This window comes from Mytilus trossulus, chromosome 7 (genome assembly GCF_036588685.1).
Source record: "Mytilus trossulus isolate FHL-02 chromosome 7, PNRI_Mtr1.1.1.hap1, whole genome shotgun sequence".
NCBI lineage: Eukaryota > Metazoa > Mollusca > Bivalvia > Mytilida > Mytilidae > Mytilus > Mytilus trossulus.
Window position 1 is genome coordinate 28,186,885 of NC_086379.1, and position 20,925 is coordinate 28,207,809.

At 32.5% G+C, this 20,925-nt stretch overlaps 1 protein-coding gene and 1 long non-coding RNA gene across 2 annotated transcripts in view; both read left to right on the forward strand.

Moving 5' to 3' along the window:
• The window catches only part of LOC134724885 (uncharacterized), a 43,032-nt gene extending 22,386 nt beyond the window's left edge, over positions 1–20,646 (forward strand). The window contains exon 5 of the mRNA XM_063588207.1: positions 20,024–20,646. Coding sequence (XP_063444277.1) covers positions 20,024–20,190 — 167 coding nt within the window. The 3' untranslated portion in view covers positions 20,191–20,646. The remainder of the gene's footprint in view (positions 1–20,023) is intronic.
• LOC134724887 (uncharacterized) lies at positions 14,208–18,673 on the forward strand. Its single transcript, XR_010108502.1, has 3 exons — positions 14,208–14,305; positions 16,832–16,924; positions 18,110–18,673. It is a non-coding gene; the product is annotated as an uncharacterized LOC134724887 (long non-coding RNA).
• Positions 20,647–20,925: the final 279 nt, after the last annotated feature.

Consider the following 20,925-nt stretch of genomic DNA (forward strand, 5'->3'; position numbering starts at 1 on the left):
TTGGTATTGCCGAAGTGGCCATGGGAGGCTAAAGTTTAAAAAAACATGACCTAACCGACTACGGAACAGCAGACAGTGGATACAATATTTGATATGTTTTAAAGACACCGTTGGACACAAAATGATTGCACTGGATAATTTCAACTACCACAGTCATGATACCCTTTGAATTAATTGACATACTTGAACTCGTCTTAGGAATATATTCTCGGTGAACAAAAATTCAGTAAATGTTTACTATACAAACAGACACCAGACAGCAAGTGTTGGATACAATTGTGGCTTTTATTGTTTAATTCATTTTTCATTTTTAAAGCAACATTTGATCGATTGTTGGTGGCTTAACGTCCAGTGGCAAACATTTCATGCATATTCTAGACGAGAAGTAGTTTGCAACTGCCCTTTGTTGTTCAGTTGTTGTCTTTGTTGGTGTATTAGTTCATTCATAAGTGCTTCTCGTTTCTCGTATAGATTAGACCGTTGAGTTTTCAGTTTGAAGGGTTATACACTAGCCTATAAGTAGGCTTAAAATTCGGGTGTTTCCTCTTTTTTTTTATGTAGCAGATCTAGATAACAATTGATCTTGATCTTTAATGTAAAGTGCAAATTTTGAGAGAAGTATGGTGTAATTCAAATGTTTAAGCCTTTTAATGTTTATACAAAAAATTATGTGTTTTATCATAATTACGACTGTAAATTTTTATCAGCTTAAGTGGAGATAACTCAGATAAAGTATTTTTACAATTATAGAAAGTGATGTGAATTTACCTGTAGCAAAAAAAGGTCGGTAACCATATTTCCTTTTCTTATCTGAGAGTATGTTATAAGGAGGCATCAATTTGATTTTCGGGGGGGGGGGAGGGGGGGGGGGGGAAGCTATGGATTTATTTGGAAAAAAAGTTTATTTCCAGTTTGTTGAGAAAAAAATTATTTGTTTTTGAACCTGAGAAAAAAGTGTTAATTTTACCCTCAGCTGATACTATATGTAATTCTAAAATTGAAAGAAATAGATTGTTTTCGCCGAAGGCAAAAAAAAAGTTTATCCAGACCCCCCAAACCCCATCCCGAAATTCAAATGGTTACTGCCTACGAGCTATATACCGTAAATTTGATTACTTTATTCTCACTAATTTTTTTAATAAATTTAGAAAAAATGAATGCAATTTAGAAATAATGAATGCAATTTAGAAAAAAGGAAAATCATTTACATTCTACACTCAAAACAAACTTGTTCATGGCGAGATTTTTGCACTAGTCTTTAAAATTTTACTAGGGAAATCAGAGGACTTTAATTCAACATTCTCTGCAATATTGGACACTGCTAACACACAACGTCAGATTCACCCGAACCCAACAAATTACTTTATTGATCACGAAGCTGTTGTCTAGAAATATACCAGATCAGCCTTTCAAAAAATAAGTACTAGTATTAAAGGTTGTCTCCCAATATTCCCATTGTTTGTGCAATCAACATGACTCTTCAATAACTAAAAAGAAGAACCAGACTTTCATAATAAAAATTAAGAAAATGTTGTATGATCACCAATGATTCAACTCCAAAATAGACCAAATGACACAGAAATTAACAACTGTATGTTACCATACGGCCTTCAATAATGGGCAAAGTCCATACCGCATAGCTATGAAAGGCCCCAAAATGACAAATGTTAAAACAATTTATGCACGAAATCATGACCGGAAAACAAATATGTTTTACAGCAACAAACGACAACCACTTAATAGGTCTTGACTTGGGACAGGCACAAATAGAAGTGGTGGGTTTAACATAAGAATAAACTGTTAAGTTTAGTGGAAAAAATTTCCTATACCATCAGTTGGGAAAAAACAAAAATACATCTAACAAACAAAAAAACACAGAGTGCTATGACAATAGAATATTTATCAAGTGACTACTATGACAATATGATATTCAACAAGTACCTGCTTTGAGTAAGTATATGATATTTATCAAGTACCTGATAAAGCAATAGGATATTCATCATGAATTGCTTTGACAATAAGATAATTATCAAGTAACTGCTTTGAAAATATAATATTCATCAAGTACATGTTTTGTCAATAGGATATCCATCAAGTAACTGCTATGACTATAGGATAGTCATCAAGTACCTGCTATGACAATATGATATTCATGAAGGAACTACTATAACTATCGGCTATTCACAAAGTCCCTGCTTTAACTATAGGATATTCATCAATTCCCTTATTTAAAAAAAAAGATATTCAACAAGTAACTGCTATTACAAAAGGATATTCATTAAGTACATACTATGACAATAGGATATCCATCAAGTAACTGCTATGACTATAGGATATTCATCAAGTACATACTTCGGCAATATGATATCCATCAAGTAACTGCTATGACTATAGGATAGTCATCAAGTACCTGCTATGACAATATAATATTCATCAATGAACTAATATGACATTCGGATATTCACCAAGTCCCTGCTTTAACTATAGGATATTTATCAATTCCCTTATTTAAATATAGGATATTCAACAAGTAACTGCTATGACAATAGGATATTCATCAAGTACATGCTATGACAATAGGATATTCATCAAGTACATGCTATGACAATAGGATATCGATCAAGTAACTGCTAAGAATATAGGATATCCATCCAGTACCTGCTATGACTATAGGATATTCATCAAGTAACTGCTATGACGATAGAACATACAAAAAGAACCTGCTATGCCTACATGATATTCAACAAGTAACTGCTATGACAATAGGATATTCATCAAGTACATGCTATGACAATAGGATATTCATCAAGTACATGTTATGACAATAGGATATCCATCAAGTAACTGCTAAGAATATAGGATATCCATCCAGTACCTGCTATGACTATAGGATATTCATCAAGTAACTGTTATGACGATAGAACATACAAAAAGAACCTGCTATGCCTACATGATAATCAACAAGTAACTGCTTTGACTATAGGATATTCCTCAAGTTTCTGCTATGACAACATGATGTTAAACAAGTACCTGCTTTGACTATCAAATATTCTTCATTAAACTGCTATAACAGTTTGGCAGTCATTAAGTACCTTCTTTGACTATAGGATATTCACAAAGAACCTGCTATGACAATATGATATTTCTCAAGTAACTGCTATCACAATAGGATTTTCATCAAGTAACTAGTTTGATTGCAGGATATTCGTCAAGTAACTGCTATGACTGCAGATTATTCATCTAGTATCTGCGACGAGAATAGGATATCCAATCAAGTAGTTGCTATGACTATAGGATATCCATCCAGTACCTACTATGACTATAGGTTAATCAACAAGTACCTGCTTTGACTATAAAATATTCTTCATTAAACTGCTATGACAATATGATATTCATCAAGTAACTTTTTTGTAAATATAATATTAATCAAGTACATGTTTTGGCAATAGGATACCCATCAAGTAACTGCTATCACTATAGGATAGTCATCAAGTACCTGCTATGACAATAGGATATTCATCAAGGAACTACTATGACTATTGGATATTCACAAAGTCCCTGCTTTGACTATAGGATATTCATCAATTCCCGTATTTAAAATATAGGATATTCAACAAGTAACTGCTATGACAATAGGATATTCATTAAGTACATGCTATGACAATATGATATCCATCAAGTAACTGCTATGACGATATGATATTCATCAAGTAACTGATATGACTACTGTGAATTCATTATTATTCTTTGGATTCCAATTTTCGTGGATTTCGTGTGTAGAGGGGAACCACTAATTCAAATGATCAACGAATTATATAGTTTCAAAAGACTTTGTTTACAGAGATTGGCAAAACCACGAAATTTAATATCCACAAATATGAAAGTTTTCAGCAATCCACGAAAAATTGATACCCACGAAAATAACTATGACTATACGATAGTCCTCAATTACCTGCTATGACAATATGATATTTCTCAAGTAACTGCTATGACTATAGGATAGTCAACAAGTACCTGCTATGACAATAGGATATTCATCAATGAACTAATATGACTATCGGATATTCACCAAGTCCCTGCTTTAACTATAGGATATATATCAATTCCCTTATTTAAATAGAGGATATTCAACAAGTAACTGCTATGACAATATGATATTCATCAAGTAACTGCTATGACTGCAGGATATACATCAAGTAACTGCTATGACTGAAGGATATTCATCTAGTAACTGGTATGACTGCAGGATATATATCAAGTAACTGCTATGACTGCAGGATATTCATCTAGTAACTACTTTGACTGCAGGATATATATCAAGTAACTGCTATGACTGCAGGATATATATCAAGTAACTGCTTGTACTATATAAAATTTAACAAGTACCCTCTATGACAATAGAATATTCATCAAGTAACTACTATGATTTAAGAATATCCATCATGTAACTGTTATGACAAAAAGGATATTCAATAACTACCTAATATGACAATAGGATATTCATCAAGTTACTGCTATGTTTGCAGGATATTCTTTCATGTCACTAGTATGACTATAGGACATTAAACAAGCACCTGATACGAAAATAATATATTCATCAAGTAACTGCTTTTGCTATAGAGCGTTCCTCAAGTTACTGCTATTATAGTATGATATTCATGAAGTGTCCACTGTGACAATAGGATAGTCCTCAATTACCTGCTATGACAATATGATATTTCTCAAGTAACTGCTATGACTATGCGATATTCAGCAAGTACCTGCTATGACAATAGGATATTCATAAATTCTCTAATTTGAATGTAGGGTATTCAAGAAGTAGCTGCTATGAATATACGATATTAATCTTAAAACTGCTATGACTGCAGGATATTCATCTTGTAACTGCTATGACTGCAGGATATATATCAAGTAACTGCTATGACTGCAGGATATTCATCTAGTAACTGCTATGACTGCAGGATATACATCAAGTAACTGTTATGACTGCAGGATATTCATCTAGTTACTGCTATGACTATAGGATAGTCAACAAGTACCTGCTATGACAATAGGATATTCACCAATGAACTAATATGACTATCGGATATTCACCAAGTCCCTGCTTTAACTGTAGGATATTTATCAATTCCCTTATTTAAATATAGGATATTCAACAAGTAACTGCTATGACAATAGGATATTCATCAAGTAACTGCTATGACTGCAGGATATACATCAAGTAACTGCTATGACTGAAGGATATTCATCTAGTTACTGCTATGACTATAGGATAGTCAACAAGTACCTGCTATGACAATAGGATATTCACCAATGAACTAATATGACTATCGGATATTCACCAAGTCCCTGCTTTAACTATAGGATATATATCAATTCCCTTATTTAAATAGAGGATATTCAACAAGTAACTGCTATGACAATATGATATTCATCAAGTAACTGCTATGACTGCAGGATATACATCAAGTAACTGCTATGACTGAAGGATATTCATCTAGTAACTGGTATGACTGCAGGATATATATCAAGTAACTGCTATGACTGCAGGATATTCATCTAGTAACTACTTTGACTGCAGGATATATATCAAGTAACTGCTATGACTGCAGGATATATATCAAGTAACTGCTTGTACTATATAAAATTTAACAAGTACCCTCTATGACAATAGAATATTCATCAAGTAACTACTATGATTTAAGAATATCCATCATGTAACTGTTATGACAAAAAGGATATTCAATAACTACCTAATATGACAATAGGATATTCATCAAGTTACTGCTATGTTTGCAGGATATTCTTTCATGTCACTAGTATGACTATAGGACATTAAACAAGCACCTGATACGAAAATAATATATTCATCAAGTAACTGCTTTTGCTATAGAGCGTTCCTCAAGTTACTGCTATTATAGTATGATATTCATGAAGTGTCCACTGTGACAATAGGATAGTCCTCAATTACCTGCTATGACAATATGATATTTCTCAAGTAACTGCTATGACTATGCGATATTCAGCAAGTACCTGCTATGACAATAGGATATTCATAAATTCTCTAATTTGAATGTAGGGTATTCAAGAAGTAGCTGCTATGAATATACGATATTAATCTTAAAACTGCTATGACTGCAGGATATTCATCTTGTAACTGCTATGACTGCAGGATATATATCAAGTAACTGCTATGACTGCAGGATATTCATCTAGTAACTGCTATGACTGCAGGATATATATCAAGTAACTGCTATGACTGCAGGATATTCATCTAGTAACTGGTATGACTGCAGGATATTCATCAAGTAACTGCTATGACTGCAGGATATTCATCTAGTTACTGCTATGACTATAGGATAGTCAACAAGTACCTGATATGACAATAGGATATTCACCAATGAACTAATATGACTATCGGATATTCACCAAGTCCCTGCTTTAACTGTAGGATATTTATCAATTCCCTTATTTAAATATAGGATATTCAACAAGTAACTGCTATGACAATAGGATATTCATCAAGTAACTGCTATGACTGCAGGATATACATCAAGTAACTGCTATGACTGAAGGATATTCATATGACTGCAGGATCTATATCAAGTAACTGCTATGACTGCAGGATATTCATCTAGTAACTGCTTTTACTGCAGTATATACATCAAGTAACTGCTATGACTGCAGGATATACATGTACATCAAGTTACTGCTTTGACTGAAGGATATTCATCTAGTAACTGGTATGACTGCAGGATATATATCAAGTAACTGCTGTGACTGCAGGATATTCATCAAGTAACTGCTATGACTGCAGGATATATATCAAGTAACTGCTATGACTGCAGGATATATATCAAGTAACTGCTTGTACTATAGAAAATTTAACAAGTACCTTCTATGACAATAGAATATTCCTCAAGTATATGATTTAAGAATATCCATCATGTAACTGTTATGACTATAGGGTATTCAATAACTACCTAATATGACAATAGGATATTCATCAAGTTACTGCTATGTTTGCAGGATATTCTTCATGTCACTAGTATGACTAAAGGACATTAAACAAACACCTGATATGAAAATAATATATTCATCAAGTAATTGCTTTTGCTATAGAGCGTTCCTCAAGTTACTGCTATTATAGTATGATATTCATGAAGTGTCCACTGTGACAATAGGATAGTCCTCAATTACCTGCTATGACAATATGATATTTCTCAAGTAACTGCTATGACTGTGACGTTACGCACGATATAGCATCCCAATTGGTAACGTAAAAATTTGACGTTTTACGTCGGTAATCGAGTATACTTTGTTCGTTTTGTTTGTTATCATTTTTAATCGATATGGATACTTCAAAGTCTTGAATATGTATGAAATATTTGCTACTGGTAGATACGCAAGCAAATGAACTTTTCGGACTTCTGATTCGTCTTGTGTTGTATTTTTCTTTATAATTTATATTCATTGTAACTTTTATTTTTTTTTTGCTCTTTTCTTTTTAGTTTCTTTATCTCTTTACAATATTAAATTCTCTCTGTCTCGGATTTAAAATTCTTCTTTTCTGTAATTATTTTACTTATTTATTGACAAATTACCATATTATTTTTTTTTCATTTTAGATAATTATTCATTTTCTATTTGATTATAACTACTATTATATATTGCAGTTCTTATCGTGGTTTCTATGATTCTATCTATTTTCGAAATTTGTAATTTTGTTATTTTGTTTTGTCCTCTGATCTTAAAACATGAAATCGAACCGTACTTGTTATTTAAAAACAATGAAATATCGTTCAGATATTATATGATAATACGAACTGCTCTCAAATTAGAATGTCAAAATTTAGAACATGACCTTGACTTGACCTTGACCTAATTTTCTAAGTTGGGACCCAATGACCTTCAATAAAGCGACTCTATGTTTATACGGCTTACGGTTTATGAGTTTATATGCAAATGATTATCACTTATATCAAATGCATAAGGGGAAATAACTCTCATATGGACTCAGGAGAACTTTGGTGCAAACCAACTCATCATCTTGAAGATATAGCAAGCACTTTGGTAAAATTAATTTGTCGTAATATTTTACGATTGTGAAGGAGTAGTGGACATAAGATAAACAGTGTTCGGGGAGATAACTCTTACAATGTAAAGTGTAAAGTGTACAGTTTAACAGGGTCAGTTTCAAAAGCGCAATAACTGTGTTCGATATCATATGCGAAAAATGTAAGCGACATCTTGCGAAACCACAATACTACGCAAGAACAAAATGTGGCGGAAGAAAACAAATAAATCTCAGAACAAAACCAAAAGGTCTTTCCACGGAAAAGTTTAAAGAATCTAATAATCAAAACCAAATAAATGGGTCTTTCCACGGAGAGGAAGAAAGACCTAATAATCAGAACAAAATCAATAGGTCTTTCCACGGAAAGGTCGAAAGACATAAGTAAAATGATTGTCAATGAACTATGAAAGTTAGACTATTATTCTAGCAAACAACCTTATGTCATCTCCGTGCCTATATCATCGTCTTAAGAATATATGAAATATTTGCCTCTGAACGTTAATCAACCAATAATCGATAATTAATTAATATGTCAAACCATTGAGGGTAGCATTGAAACTAAGTACAAACTAGTATGATTGTCAATTAACCATTAAACTTATACTATTATACTACCAAACAGCCTTGCGTCATCTCTATAGTATAGCCCTAAAAAAACATGAAATATGTGCCACTAGATGTAAAGCAACCACAATCAAGAATTCATCGCTATATCATTTCAAACCTTATACAGAACATGAAAACTAGTTATAAATCAATATGACTGTCAATGAACTATGGAAGTTATACTAGTATAATACTAGCCAACAACCTTAGCTCATCACTTTATCATCGTCCTACACATAGATGAAATATTTGTCACTGGCATTAAAACAATCACAATCAATAATTCATCGTTATTTTTAGTCAAACCTTAGTTGGAAACATGGAAAATAAATACAAATTAATATGATTGTCGATGAAATATAGATGTTATACTATTATACTAGCAAATAACCTTAGGTCATCACTATATATAACTATATCATCGTCCTTAACATATATGAAATATGTTCCACTGAACTTTTAGCAACCAACAATCAATATTTCATCACTATGTCTAACCATTGAAGGTAACATGGAAACTAGTATGATTGTCAGTGAACTATAAAAGTTTTACTATTATGATAGCAAACAACCTTGGATCATCACTATATCATCATCCTACACATACATGAGATACTTGCCACTGGGCTTTAAGCAACCAGCAATATATAATTATTCGCCAATCGTGTCAAACCTTAGAAGGTAACATGCAACCTGATTATAAATAATATGATTGTCAATCAGCTACCTATAGAAGTAATGCTATTATATTACAGCAGATAGTTGCCTCCCTGGAAATATCTGATATTTCTATATTTGACAATGGCCATAATGATAAACAATAAAATAAAGCAATTTGCAGGAAAGAACGAGAAATGATTTAATATATTCAAAGAAGACGGTGAACAAAATGTACAACTATTTGAATTTAATTCCTTTACAAATTACGAGAATTGTTATAAACAATAGCAACATGTACAAAATTTGTTTCTAAATATATTCGGTCTACAAATATTCATTGGTTATAGTTCTGCCAAATTAAAATATTTTGATGCTTTCGAGTTTAAGTTGTCTGCCTGTGAGGCTTACTTTCTTTAAAAGGGTTTCACCGTCTATATGATTTTTTTTCTTGACAAACTTTATTTAATTATGTACAATTAGATATTCACCAGACAGTACCTGTCAGCCTCTGATGGGGGTTTACCTGGGAATATTCCTGATAGGAACCGAAACATTGCATATTAAATTCTATAGAATTAAGCAGTATAAAGTACGTAGTGTCAGGTCAGAAATATTGATGCCATACCATGAATAAGTGGATTTATAGTCATTTTATACACCAAACAAATAAAATTTAAAAGCTACTTTCTCGGCATTTCTTTTAATTTAAAAATTAAAATCTGGTAATGATCAGTTGATATTGCAAGAAACTTTTCTGTATCGCATTTACTTGCTAAGGTTTGCTTCTTTATTACACAGTGAAATTATGTGTCCGATTTTCCAATAATTAGTTCTGTAGCCAGAGTTGTGACTGGATTTACAGGTGTGCGATTGCGCAATTTATTGCCCTCCAATCACCTGAAATTAAGCTGGAGGTGAAGTTCTAAATGGATTATCACTTGGTAATTGTTTTTACAACTAAACAAACGGAAGCACTGGGCAAAAGTGAACACTATGGTATTCAATCCGGAAAAACAATATATGTGTCTCTGTTGATATAAAAAAGAATGCACGATTTTTTAATATCAAATATTTGATATAAAAAAACTTGTTGTTATATTAAAAATGATAAAAGATGCATTAATATTGATAAATAGAAAGTAAATTATTCTATAACGACTTGCCATGACGTATATGAAATTAGTGCCAGTTATAACTTATTAACTTTGTAAGATTATTATAAATATAATAATTAATATTCCAAGGATTCGTGTCTGTTGATCTCTGTTGCAAACGTAAAAATAATAACTGTACAAACTTGCATGTAATTAATTTCGTCTCAATTTTTACAGATAAACAGTGTTTAATTCTTTTAAAATACTATTTATTCCCGGTTGTTGAGATCTAGCTAGACGATCAATTTGACTTAAATGTGTTGTCATTTGAGTCCATGGATATGATTGGACGAAATTAATTAGCATTGTCGATAACCTATTGTGATTGGGTACATATGAATTGCTATCTAAAGCAGGGCGTAAATGCATTTACGAATCGTCCGTTAAACTGTTATTATCCAATAATGTGGTTCCCGCGTTCCTTTATTATAGATTGTCGACTGTTAATGCATTTATGATCGATAATGATAGATTGTCGACGATAATTTCGTAAATGCATTTACCACCGTAAAGTATACTTTACGCCGTACATCTATAATGGTCGACCGATAATCTATCATTATCCCCGATAAATTGTGATTGTCTCATTTATGTGGTTCCCGCGTGCCATATACATGTTTAATCAGTATACTAGCAGATTATTCACGGTTCAAGGTTGAGCGAACATGAATTTCTACCGATTATACTAAAGTTGACAATCATCTTTTTGAGGCACGTGTCGAGAAAACATTATAGAAAAGATATAATTTAAAATTATGAAAGGAGTAGGTCCGGTAAGGACCGATTTTGGCCTCAAATTTCAGGTTCATCTGACGAAAGATTTTGACCACTTTTGAAACACTTAAGTGTCTATTTTATTTGATTCTGTTAGTGTATGTGGAAGATTTTCTCTGATTTTGTCATTAAAAACGATCCGATTCAAGCTCAAATATGAAAAATCCACCAAATATGCCGGAAAATGTCATTTTCAGATGGTTTTTGACATTTAACATGACTTTATGGTGCTAGTACCCGATATATGTGCCATGTATTGTCAAAAACAGCCCATATTTATGTAGCAGAAGCATTCTACTGTCCAAAAAATAACTAAAAATTTACTTTTAACAATTTTGTAAAACTGCCATATTTTGGGGCCAAAAAGGTGTCTTACCGGACCTTCTCCTTTTACAAAGTCTATTTCTATATGCCATATCCTTTGTGACAGTTGTATCATTCCAGCAGGTCCTTAGTGCACATTTTTGTTCTTAGTGCACTAAGGAGGTCCTTTGCGGTGTTTCTACGGACCCCATATATTTGAAGCTGTTCAAAATTTTATACATTATAGGTACGTGTATCAGATCGGACAATTATTGTCATATATCTAAAAAGAATTACTGTATAAGTTATCTAGTATTAAATATGTCCACTGGACCGACCGTGCAAGTTCTATATATTTATTTGTTGTTGTCCACTGAAAATAAGCTCATAAAAACACGAATCCCCGTTTACTCAATTCCACCTTTATTTGTTAATATTTCTTTATCTTTTTCTTTTGATTTTATCATATCTTTTTTGTGAAATATTTTGTGTGGTCGAACATGAAATTGCCTCCGATGCTACAAAGAAAATTTGTTTAATGTCATCTGTTGCAATATACCGTATATGCTAAGTACTACACGTGGACAGGATGTTCCCCAGAAAATAAGTTATACACACCCCGTAATAACCCCAAGGGCACACGCCACTGTCGTATGGAAAATTACTGGGTCACCTGTAAGATGGTAATCAGCCATGCAACTAATTAGGTTACTGACCATGTCACTTCTATTTAAAAAGTTTATCGTTAGATAACAAAATGATAAATTCATTTTAATTAAAAATTTAAGAACTAAAGGATTTATCATTATTATGTAGTGAAATAATTCAACCAAACTCGTATAAAGATTATTTTTTTAATCTATGCAGGAAAGAATTGAAAAACTGTATTTATAATTTTTTATTTGTTTTATAGAAATCTGTGTAGGTTTCATGAAATGGAACTCACGCATGCCTAATTATGATTTTTAAATTTATTGAAAAATATAACAAAAATTTAGGTTTGATATTAAATTAAAGTTACCTTTCCGCGCTGTAATTTGTTTGATATAACATGAATCGAGCAATTTTTTTGAGGGATATATGGGTTTGTCCATACAACGTATAAAAAAAGAAGTGTATGTTATTAGTATTTCACATGCCTTGTTTTCGCCTTGAAGCTCATTATTCAGAGTGTTTCAGACAAGATGATGAAAATAAAGTGCAAGATACTTTTTTCGATCATCGTGAAGAGACAATTTTAATTCCCATTCCTCCATGCACTCTACCCCTGTTGAATTGTATATTTATTGTTCCTCGTGCTTTTAATTAGCCCCCCCCCCCCCTCTTTTTCGTGGTTACCGTTATGCCAACAAATATCCGGGCTTGATTTACATGTAAAATCATGGGCGGATCTAGCCATGATAAAGGGGGTTCCAACTACATGTCTCCATTAAATAAGGGGTGTCATTGCCGCTGGGTTTCTGTTACCCCACCCTTTTCATATAATTTAGATTTCAAAAGTGTATACCTTATTCATATCTTGTGTAGGTTAAAATGTTATCTTTTCCCATATTGTTTGCGTTTTGATTGGTGTGTAATGCAACAGTGCAATACCTAAGTGTCAAAAGAGAGTTTTTCCCGACCTCTTCACATATTTTTAAGGTTCCTATATTAAAACTTTTCCTAGCTAGCTGATGCACAGGTAACCTATTCCAACGGAACGTCCTTTCACCTTGTATATTAGTCTTGTATTATTTAAATTTCAGTTTCTTGTGTACAATTTGGAAATTAGTATGGCGTTCATTATCACTGAACTAGTATATATTTGTTTAGGGGCCAGCTGAAGGACGCCACCGGGTGCGGGAATTTCTCGCTACATTGAAGACCTGTTGGTGACCTTCTGCTGTTGTGTTTTTTTATTTTGGTCGGGTTGTTGTCTCTTTGACACATTCCCCATTTCCATTCTCAATTTTATATAGGAACTTGAGAGGATTCCCGAGATTATCATTTATGCAATGATTGCTCACAAAAAGCTAGGGGAGTCCAACCCCGGATTCCATCCCCTTCGACCCGCCACAGAATACAGATATAATTGATAATTGTTATTTAAAAGTCATATACTATAGCCACTATATAGTCCTATATATACTAGAACCGAACACCTGTTTTGGGTTATATATGTACATATTTTAGGGCCCTTTATAGCTTGTTGTTCGGTGTGAGCCAAGGCTCCGTGTTGAAGGCCGTACTTTAACCTATAATGGTTTAATTTTTAAATTGTTATTTGGATGGAGAGTTGTCTCATTGGCACCAGAGACATATAATACAATATTATATGTCTCTGTTGGCACTCACACCACATCTTTCTATATCTATACACCACATCTTCCTATGGAAGCTGATTTACCGTAAATAACTGCGAGAAAATGAATAAAACAGAAGTTGATAATTGTCTCTTTTCTGCTAATTTTTATGTGCATGCAATATTCACTCTGATTTACTTGTGAGACCACCGACACTAATAATAATTACCTACAACGAAAATAATCGGTGCTCCTTTACTGGGAAGAACATTTCGGATCCGATCAATTTATTGGTTCCATTCCCCTATTCTACACTTCTCCTAAGAAAAAATGCCTTGCAATGCGTCCTATATTATCTGGACTACTAACTTACTTCCATATAACTTCGAAAACAGACAATAATCTATTTCACTGGATGAGATTGGGCTCACGGATTTTTTAATGGATTGGTAATTTTTATTTATAGCACAAGTTTACCAAGCAAGATCAATCACATTTTTCACCCTACAAATCAAATGGTTGCCTCCTGACTGACTTACACCTACACTGGCTAAAAACATATTCATATGAACATTTGTATCATTTATTTTGTGTGACAACTCTTCACCAATGACCTGAGTGAAAGGTTGACGGGCGGATCCAGAACTTTTCATTTGGGGGGGGTTCAGATGGGGGATGCTTGCCTCAGTCATGTTTCTGTGATTCTCTATATAATCAACAAATGTTTCACACAAAAAGGGGGGCAGGGATTTCTCCTTAATAAGAAATCTCTATTTTCAGCATAAGCTCATATAAATTTGCCTTTTGAAGAACTGAAATTAATATGAGACGGCTAATGATTTTTCAGATGCTTTACATTAAAATACATCCATGTGACATACACTATTATGTATAAATCCAAATGTAAAAAGCTATTTTTTTCAATATTTAAATAATGTAGGATCAAATCTTGCTACTTGTATGTAGTTGAAATTGTTAGCTTTAAACATTAAAAAATGAACACCCAAAATTTAAACATAAGAGTGACCATGTAGTCTTTATTAATGTATGCTATTGCTATGAAACTATGTCATTGTAGGTAAACTGTCAGCTATTCCCTTAAATCTTTGTTCCCAGTCACCCCAAGTTTGATTTAAATTAGTCAAGTATATCTACTCTATTAGCATGATTAGGTCTCTAGTTTGGATAGTTAATAACTTGCAAATTAAAATCATACTACTCCCAAATTTATATTTCTTTAAATATTATGGATGAAATAGCAAGTAAGGGATGAAATTAAATTGGATGAAATGTGGCATTTATTTTTGATAAAGTAGTATGTCTGATGTTGTCAAACTTAATTATAGACCCTTAAGGGGCGGATCCAGTCATTTTAAAAAGGGGTGGGGGTGGGATTCTAACCCAGGACAAAAAAAGAAGGGGGGGGGGGGGTCCAATTACATGTCCCCATTCAACTGCATTGATAATCCAAAAAAAGGGGGGTTCCAATCCCTTGAACCCCCCTCTGGATCCGTGCCTGCCCTTTAAAAATAAAATGATCCTTATTTTGAGTTAAAGCTTAGAGATTTTTCTTTAATGCTTCTCAGGGGTGGATCCAGCCATTTTCAAAGGGGGGTCCCAACCATGAGTAAAGAGGGGTTCCAACTATATCTCCCATTCAAATGCATTTGTCGGTAAAAGAAAAGGATTCCAACCCTCGAATCTATGGTCAGGTTGTTGTCTCTTTGACACATTCCCTTTTTCCATTCTCAATTTTATCATGTAGTGGTCGTTGTCCATGGACATTTAGTTTCCGCTTAATTACTTTAGTACAAGTTAATAGAAATCTGTGAAATTCAAACACAAGGTTGGTGACCAGAGTTTTTGTTCAGAGTTTAGGAATTACATGAATTAGGGGCCAAAAGGGGCCAATATTAAACTTTGTTTGATTTTATAGAAAATTGATTTATTGGAGTTCTTTGATATGCCAAATCTAACTGTGTATTTAGATTCCTGCTTTTTTGGTCCTGTTTAAATTGGTCTACCTTAAGGTCCAAAGGGTCCAAAATTAAATTTATTTTGATTTAAACAATATTTAAATTCTTGGTGTTCAGATTAATATGCTGAATCTGAATATTTACTTAGATTTTTCTATTATGGGCCCAAATTTCAAGTTGGTCCAAATCAGGGTCCAAAATTTTACTTTGTTTGATTTCAACAAAAATTGATTATATGGGGCTCTATGATATGCTGAATCTAACCATTCTTTAAGATTTTTTATATTTTGGTCGTTATCAAATTGGTCCACATTGAGTTCTAAAGGGTCCAAAATTTAACTTTATTTGATTTCATCAAAAAATGAATTATTGGGGTTCTTTGATCATGTTGATATGCTGCATTTAACCATGTATTGAGATTTTGAATATTGGGCCATTTTAGAGGTTGTCAATTTAAATTTTTTTAAGTACTTGGACCACATTCATTCTGTGTCAGAAACCTATGATGCATCAACTATTGAATCACAATAAAAATTTAAAATTCAGAGTTGTATCAAGCTTGAATGTTGTGTCCATACTTGCCCCAACTGTTTTGGGTTCAACCTGTACGTTTGTATCAAGCTGAGCCATGCATAGCATTTTTATTGGTTATTTATATATTAATTTGAAATTTTGACGAGTGAGACACATACAGATTATACTGTTAACAATATTTCAGAGTTTAACGTAGTCAAGCAAAACAAATTATAGAAGAATAGTTGAATCACCATGTCTTTTTTGTCAAATTTATGAAAAATTAGTACGAACACAAAGAAAAAGTATGGGAATGTTTGTTTTTTAAACTATTGACCAGGGTGAAAGTCTTTGAAAGTTATGACTGACAAAAAGTTTGTGAAATGAAATAGCACAAATATTCCATTCTTTTTAAATATAACTGCATATAAAGAAAAACACAAACTGATGTTTAATAATAGTTTTTACCCTTTTTATGTTTTATAGGACAAGAAATATAGAAAAATAATGAAAAATATAAACAGTTACAATAGAAATGAGCGCAAAACAAGATAAACAGAATACAACAAGGCCTAAATGGTAAGACCACTTCTATATACTGTAAATTCAGATTTTTCAGGGAATGGACAACTTATTGTGATTACAAAAAAAATCTGCATAAAGATCTATATAGTTACATGATATATATATTTATATATATGTTTCTGTTATCAAAATATGATTTCTTATTTTTGCGATACTCACCCAGTCACATAATACACATTACTAAAAAGTTTGGATAATTTCTGAATTATAGTAATAAAAGAAATTGCCTTTGAATGATGACTCATATAAAAATAAGAAAATATGGTATGGTAAATGAGTGACTTATCCACCAGAGTTCAATGAAGCGGATGCAAGAAATTAAAGGCCAATCATGGGCCTGCCTTCAATAATGAGAAAACACTTCCTTTATAGGTCATTCATTAAAGATCTCAACATATAAAGATTTAAACAATCCAATTTAGTTCAACATGTTCAAAGGCAATAACAATTAATAAAAAAAAATCAGGCCTAATATAAAATATTGTTTGTTTCTCCAATCCCGACCGAACCTGCAAAAATGGCCATACTCATAAAATTTTATGGTCAAAACTAAGCCAAATATTATTTTATTCATTTCTGATTTTTCGGGCTTGCCGGATCATCCGATAATATTCAGGCTTTTGGGAAAAATAAAATTATTTACCTACCTACCTACCCACACCTGGCTTGTCAGAATAGGGATTAGGGAAACAAACAATATATTAATTTAGGCCTCATGTCTGTGAGCACTCAACCTGACCATAATATAGGACAGTGGTTCAAATATTAACACAACATATGAACATTCTATAACAACTATTGCAAGTGGCTCAACTTTAAATATCACTGCAAGGCACTAAACAAAGAATATTAAATCTTGGACACAAAGCACTGAAATAAGAGAACTCATAAGCATGACAAGTAAGAATATCAAATGAAAGTTTCTCAAAATGTTCATTAAAACATGATAAAATAAACTAGTATATATTTGTTTAGGGGCCAGCTGAAGGACGCCTCCGGGTGCGGGAATTTCTCGCTACATTGAAGACCTGTTGGTGACCTTCTGCTGTTGTGTTTTTTTATTTGGTCGGGTTGTTGTCTCTTTGACACATTCCCCATTTCCATTCTCAATTTTATTATTTATATTGCTGTTTTTTTCTCAATTTATAACATTTTTATTTTTATTTTGTGTATTTATAGGTCAGATATCTTGGTTTTTATGATCATCAACAGGTCCTGCAGGTCTATACTGAAGAGGAATTTTAATTGTTAATACCTTTCTACATAATGTGCTAATTGGATTACTAATGTGAAATGAACTCAACTGTGTGTTGTTCTGGAAAAAGAAATAGAAAAAAATCCTACAAAATTGCTATAAACAAAATGGAGTACTATGATATCAAAGAACACAATTGTGTAAAATGTAACAACCTACATTCATATTCACTGATGGATTCTGGAGAAATTAAGAAAAATAATAGTATCTTTGTCATGTTTGTTGTCGAAATAAACACCTGCTTTATCCATTCATGTATATGGCTACATCATATCAAATATACAAAGAAGATGTTTGAAGAACATGTTGCCAAAATTTATTCAACAAATTGAAGGAAGATGTCTTGTGGATTGAATTATTTATGCACTGAACTGTTATGGTCGAATTCACAGCAGCTGAAACAGAAGACAAGTTAATTTGACATGAAAAGTGTTTATTTTATTTAATATTCAAATATGAGCACAATATTAATAACATCACAAATGGTATGATATTCATAGCGTTTTGCTTATTATTTTATTGTCTTAAACATACTAAACAGTCAGCCTTTTGTTTTTGTATGTTAAATACTCACCTCGAAAATTTGTATTACAGTAATAAAGTTTTAATTATCTTTTGTATCAATAATTCAGTCTAGGAGAAAATATATGAATACTGTTTGTACTGTTATGAGATTTCCATAGAGGAAAAACATTTCCTTAAGGGAAATTTGATGTTCAGAAATTTCCCTAGAGGAAATTTGAAGAACAATGATTTCCTTAGAGGAAATTTGTTGTCTTGAATTTTCCTCCAAGGAAAAGTGTTTGCCAAAAATTTCCTCACAGGAAAAAGTATTTCCTCCAAGGAAAATTTGAAGCTACAAATTTCCTCACAGGAAAAGGTATTTCCTCAAAGGAAAATTTAAAGTTTCAAATTTCCTCGAAGGAAAATTTGAAGCTGCAAATTTCCTCAAAGGAAAAAGAATTTCCTCTAAGGAAAAAGAATTTCCTCTAAGGAAATAGAATTTCCTCGAAGGAAATAATTATGCAGCAAATTCCCTAAGAGAAATCTTTTTCCCTTGAGGAAAAAACAATTTCCCTTGAGGAAAAATCTTTTTCCTTCAGGGAAATTTGATTTCCCTTGAGGAAAAGTACTTTTCCTCTGAGGAAATTGTTGAAAAAAGGGGCATAACTTTTTCAACGGTGGTGCTAGAGCCAAAATTTTTTAGGACAAATATCAGGGAACCAATACCAACCAAGTTATCAACTTTGTTTTGACTTAACTCCAAAAATTAAGGTGACAACTTTTGCACTCAGCGGAATGGCAAACTTGTCCCGGAGACTGTTAATAGATAACCATTTGTATATAAAAAAAATATCTCACAACCAAATATAAAACAATGAGACAAATGTCAGAAAGACAATGAAACACCATATGTAACATTGGCAGATCAAGGTCTGGGGGTTTCATTTGAGTGGGGACATAAAGTTGGAACCCCCCCCCCCCTTTTAAAATGGTTGGATCCGCCCGTGTAACATATATGCACAAACACTGTTGTAACTGACATATCATCAAGAAAGTTGTGAGTTGGAGGAAAAAAGTTTCAAGCAAACAAAATTACTTCTGGTTTGTGAATGTTGCCTCAGAACTTCCCTTCTCTACGATGTTTTAAAAGATGTCATTTTCAAGAAGACTTTGGCAAATGTACTAAGGTTAAAATTTACCAATCAGAGATGTATTATACAGCAATTGATGAATTGTCATTTCCTAGTGACAGAAAACATAAAAGTATATATCACATTGACATTTTCTGTAATACTAGTACTATATTTGTGATGTTCATCTATAAAATCTTTCAGAGGCTGCAGTGAAATGGACCCCACATAATGTAGAGATAGCCCTATGGACCTATTATATTTTGAAAACTTTAGAACCAGATATGCTGAAATCTGCTATTAAAAGAAAAGCTGAAACAGAAGAAAAAAGTGAAGTCAAACAAAGGAGGAGAAAGAAAGAATCTGATTGATAATGTTCATTTGTCATAATTGGAAAATAATTATCAGTAACAGTCATGCAAATGTATGTGATCAGATTAGAAGACCATTAGCTTCTTGTTTACCATAATTGTAATCAAAACTGTTGTTAATGACAAGGAGCCTTGTATTTAATATTGTTAATCAGAAAGAAAGAATAATGCTGCAGGCAGCAGTGAAGAATGACAGTTTGAAAAGCATCCAGTTAAAACCACACAGATCGATCGAAAGTTGGATTTACTTGAACATTTACTTGTTTGTGTTGGATGACTTATAATTACAGTCAGATTTTATAAGAAAAAATAGTCCTGAAGTTAGATCATATGACATATTAAGAATCATTTATTATATCTGCATCAGTTATGAATGAATATGATGTTAGAATTCAAAGCTAAAGATTTGACAAATATAACTTACTCAACTAATTTAATGACTTTATGTTGGTTTTGTTTTGCATTTAGTAATAAAGACATTATGTATTATAAATTTCTTTTTAAAGGAGTTGAAAATGGCAAAGGGAATGTTTCAATGAGACAACAGAGCAACCAAAGAGCAGAAAACAGCCGATGGCCACCAATAGGTTCTCCAACTCACTGAAAAAATCCGTTACTAAGAGGTGGGCTTCAGCTGACCCCTTAACAATAATTTATATGAAACTCTGAAACATATAAATGAAAAAAATTAAGATAACACAAGACTATCAAAGGCTAAAGGTTCCTGACTTGGGA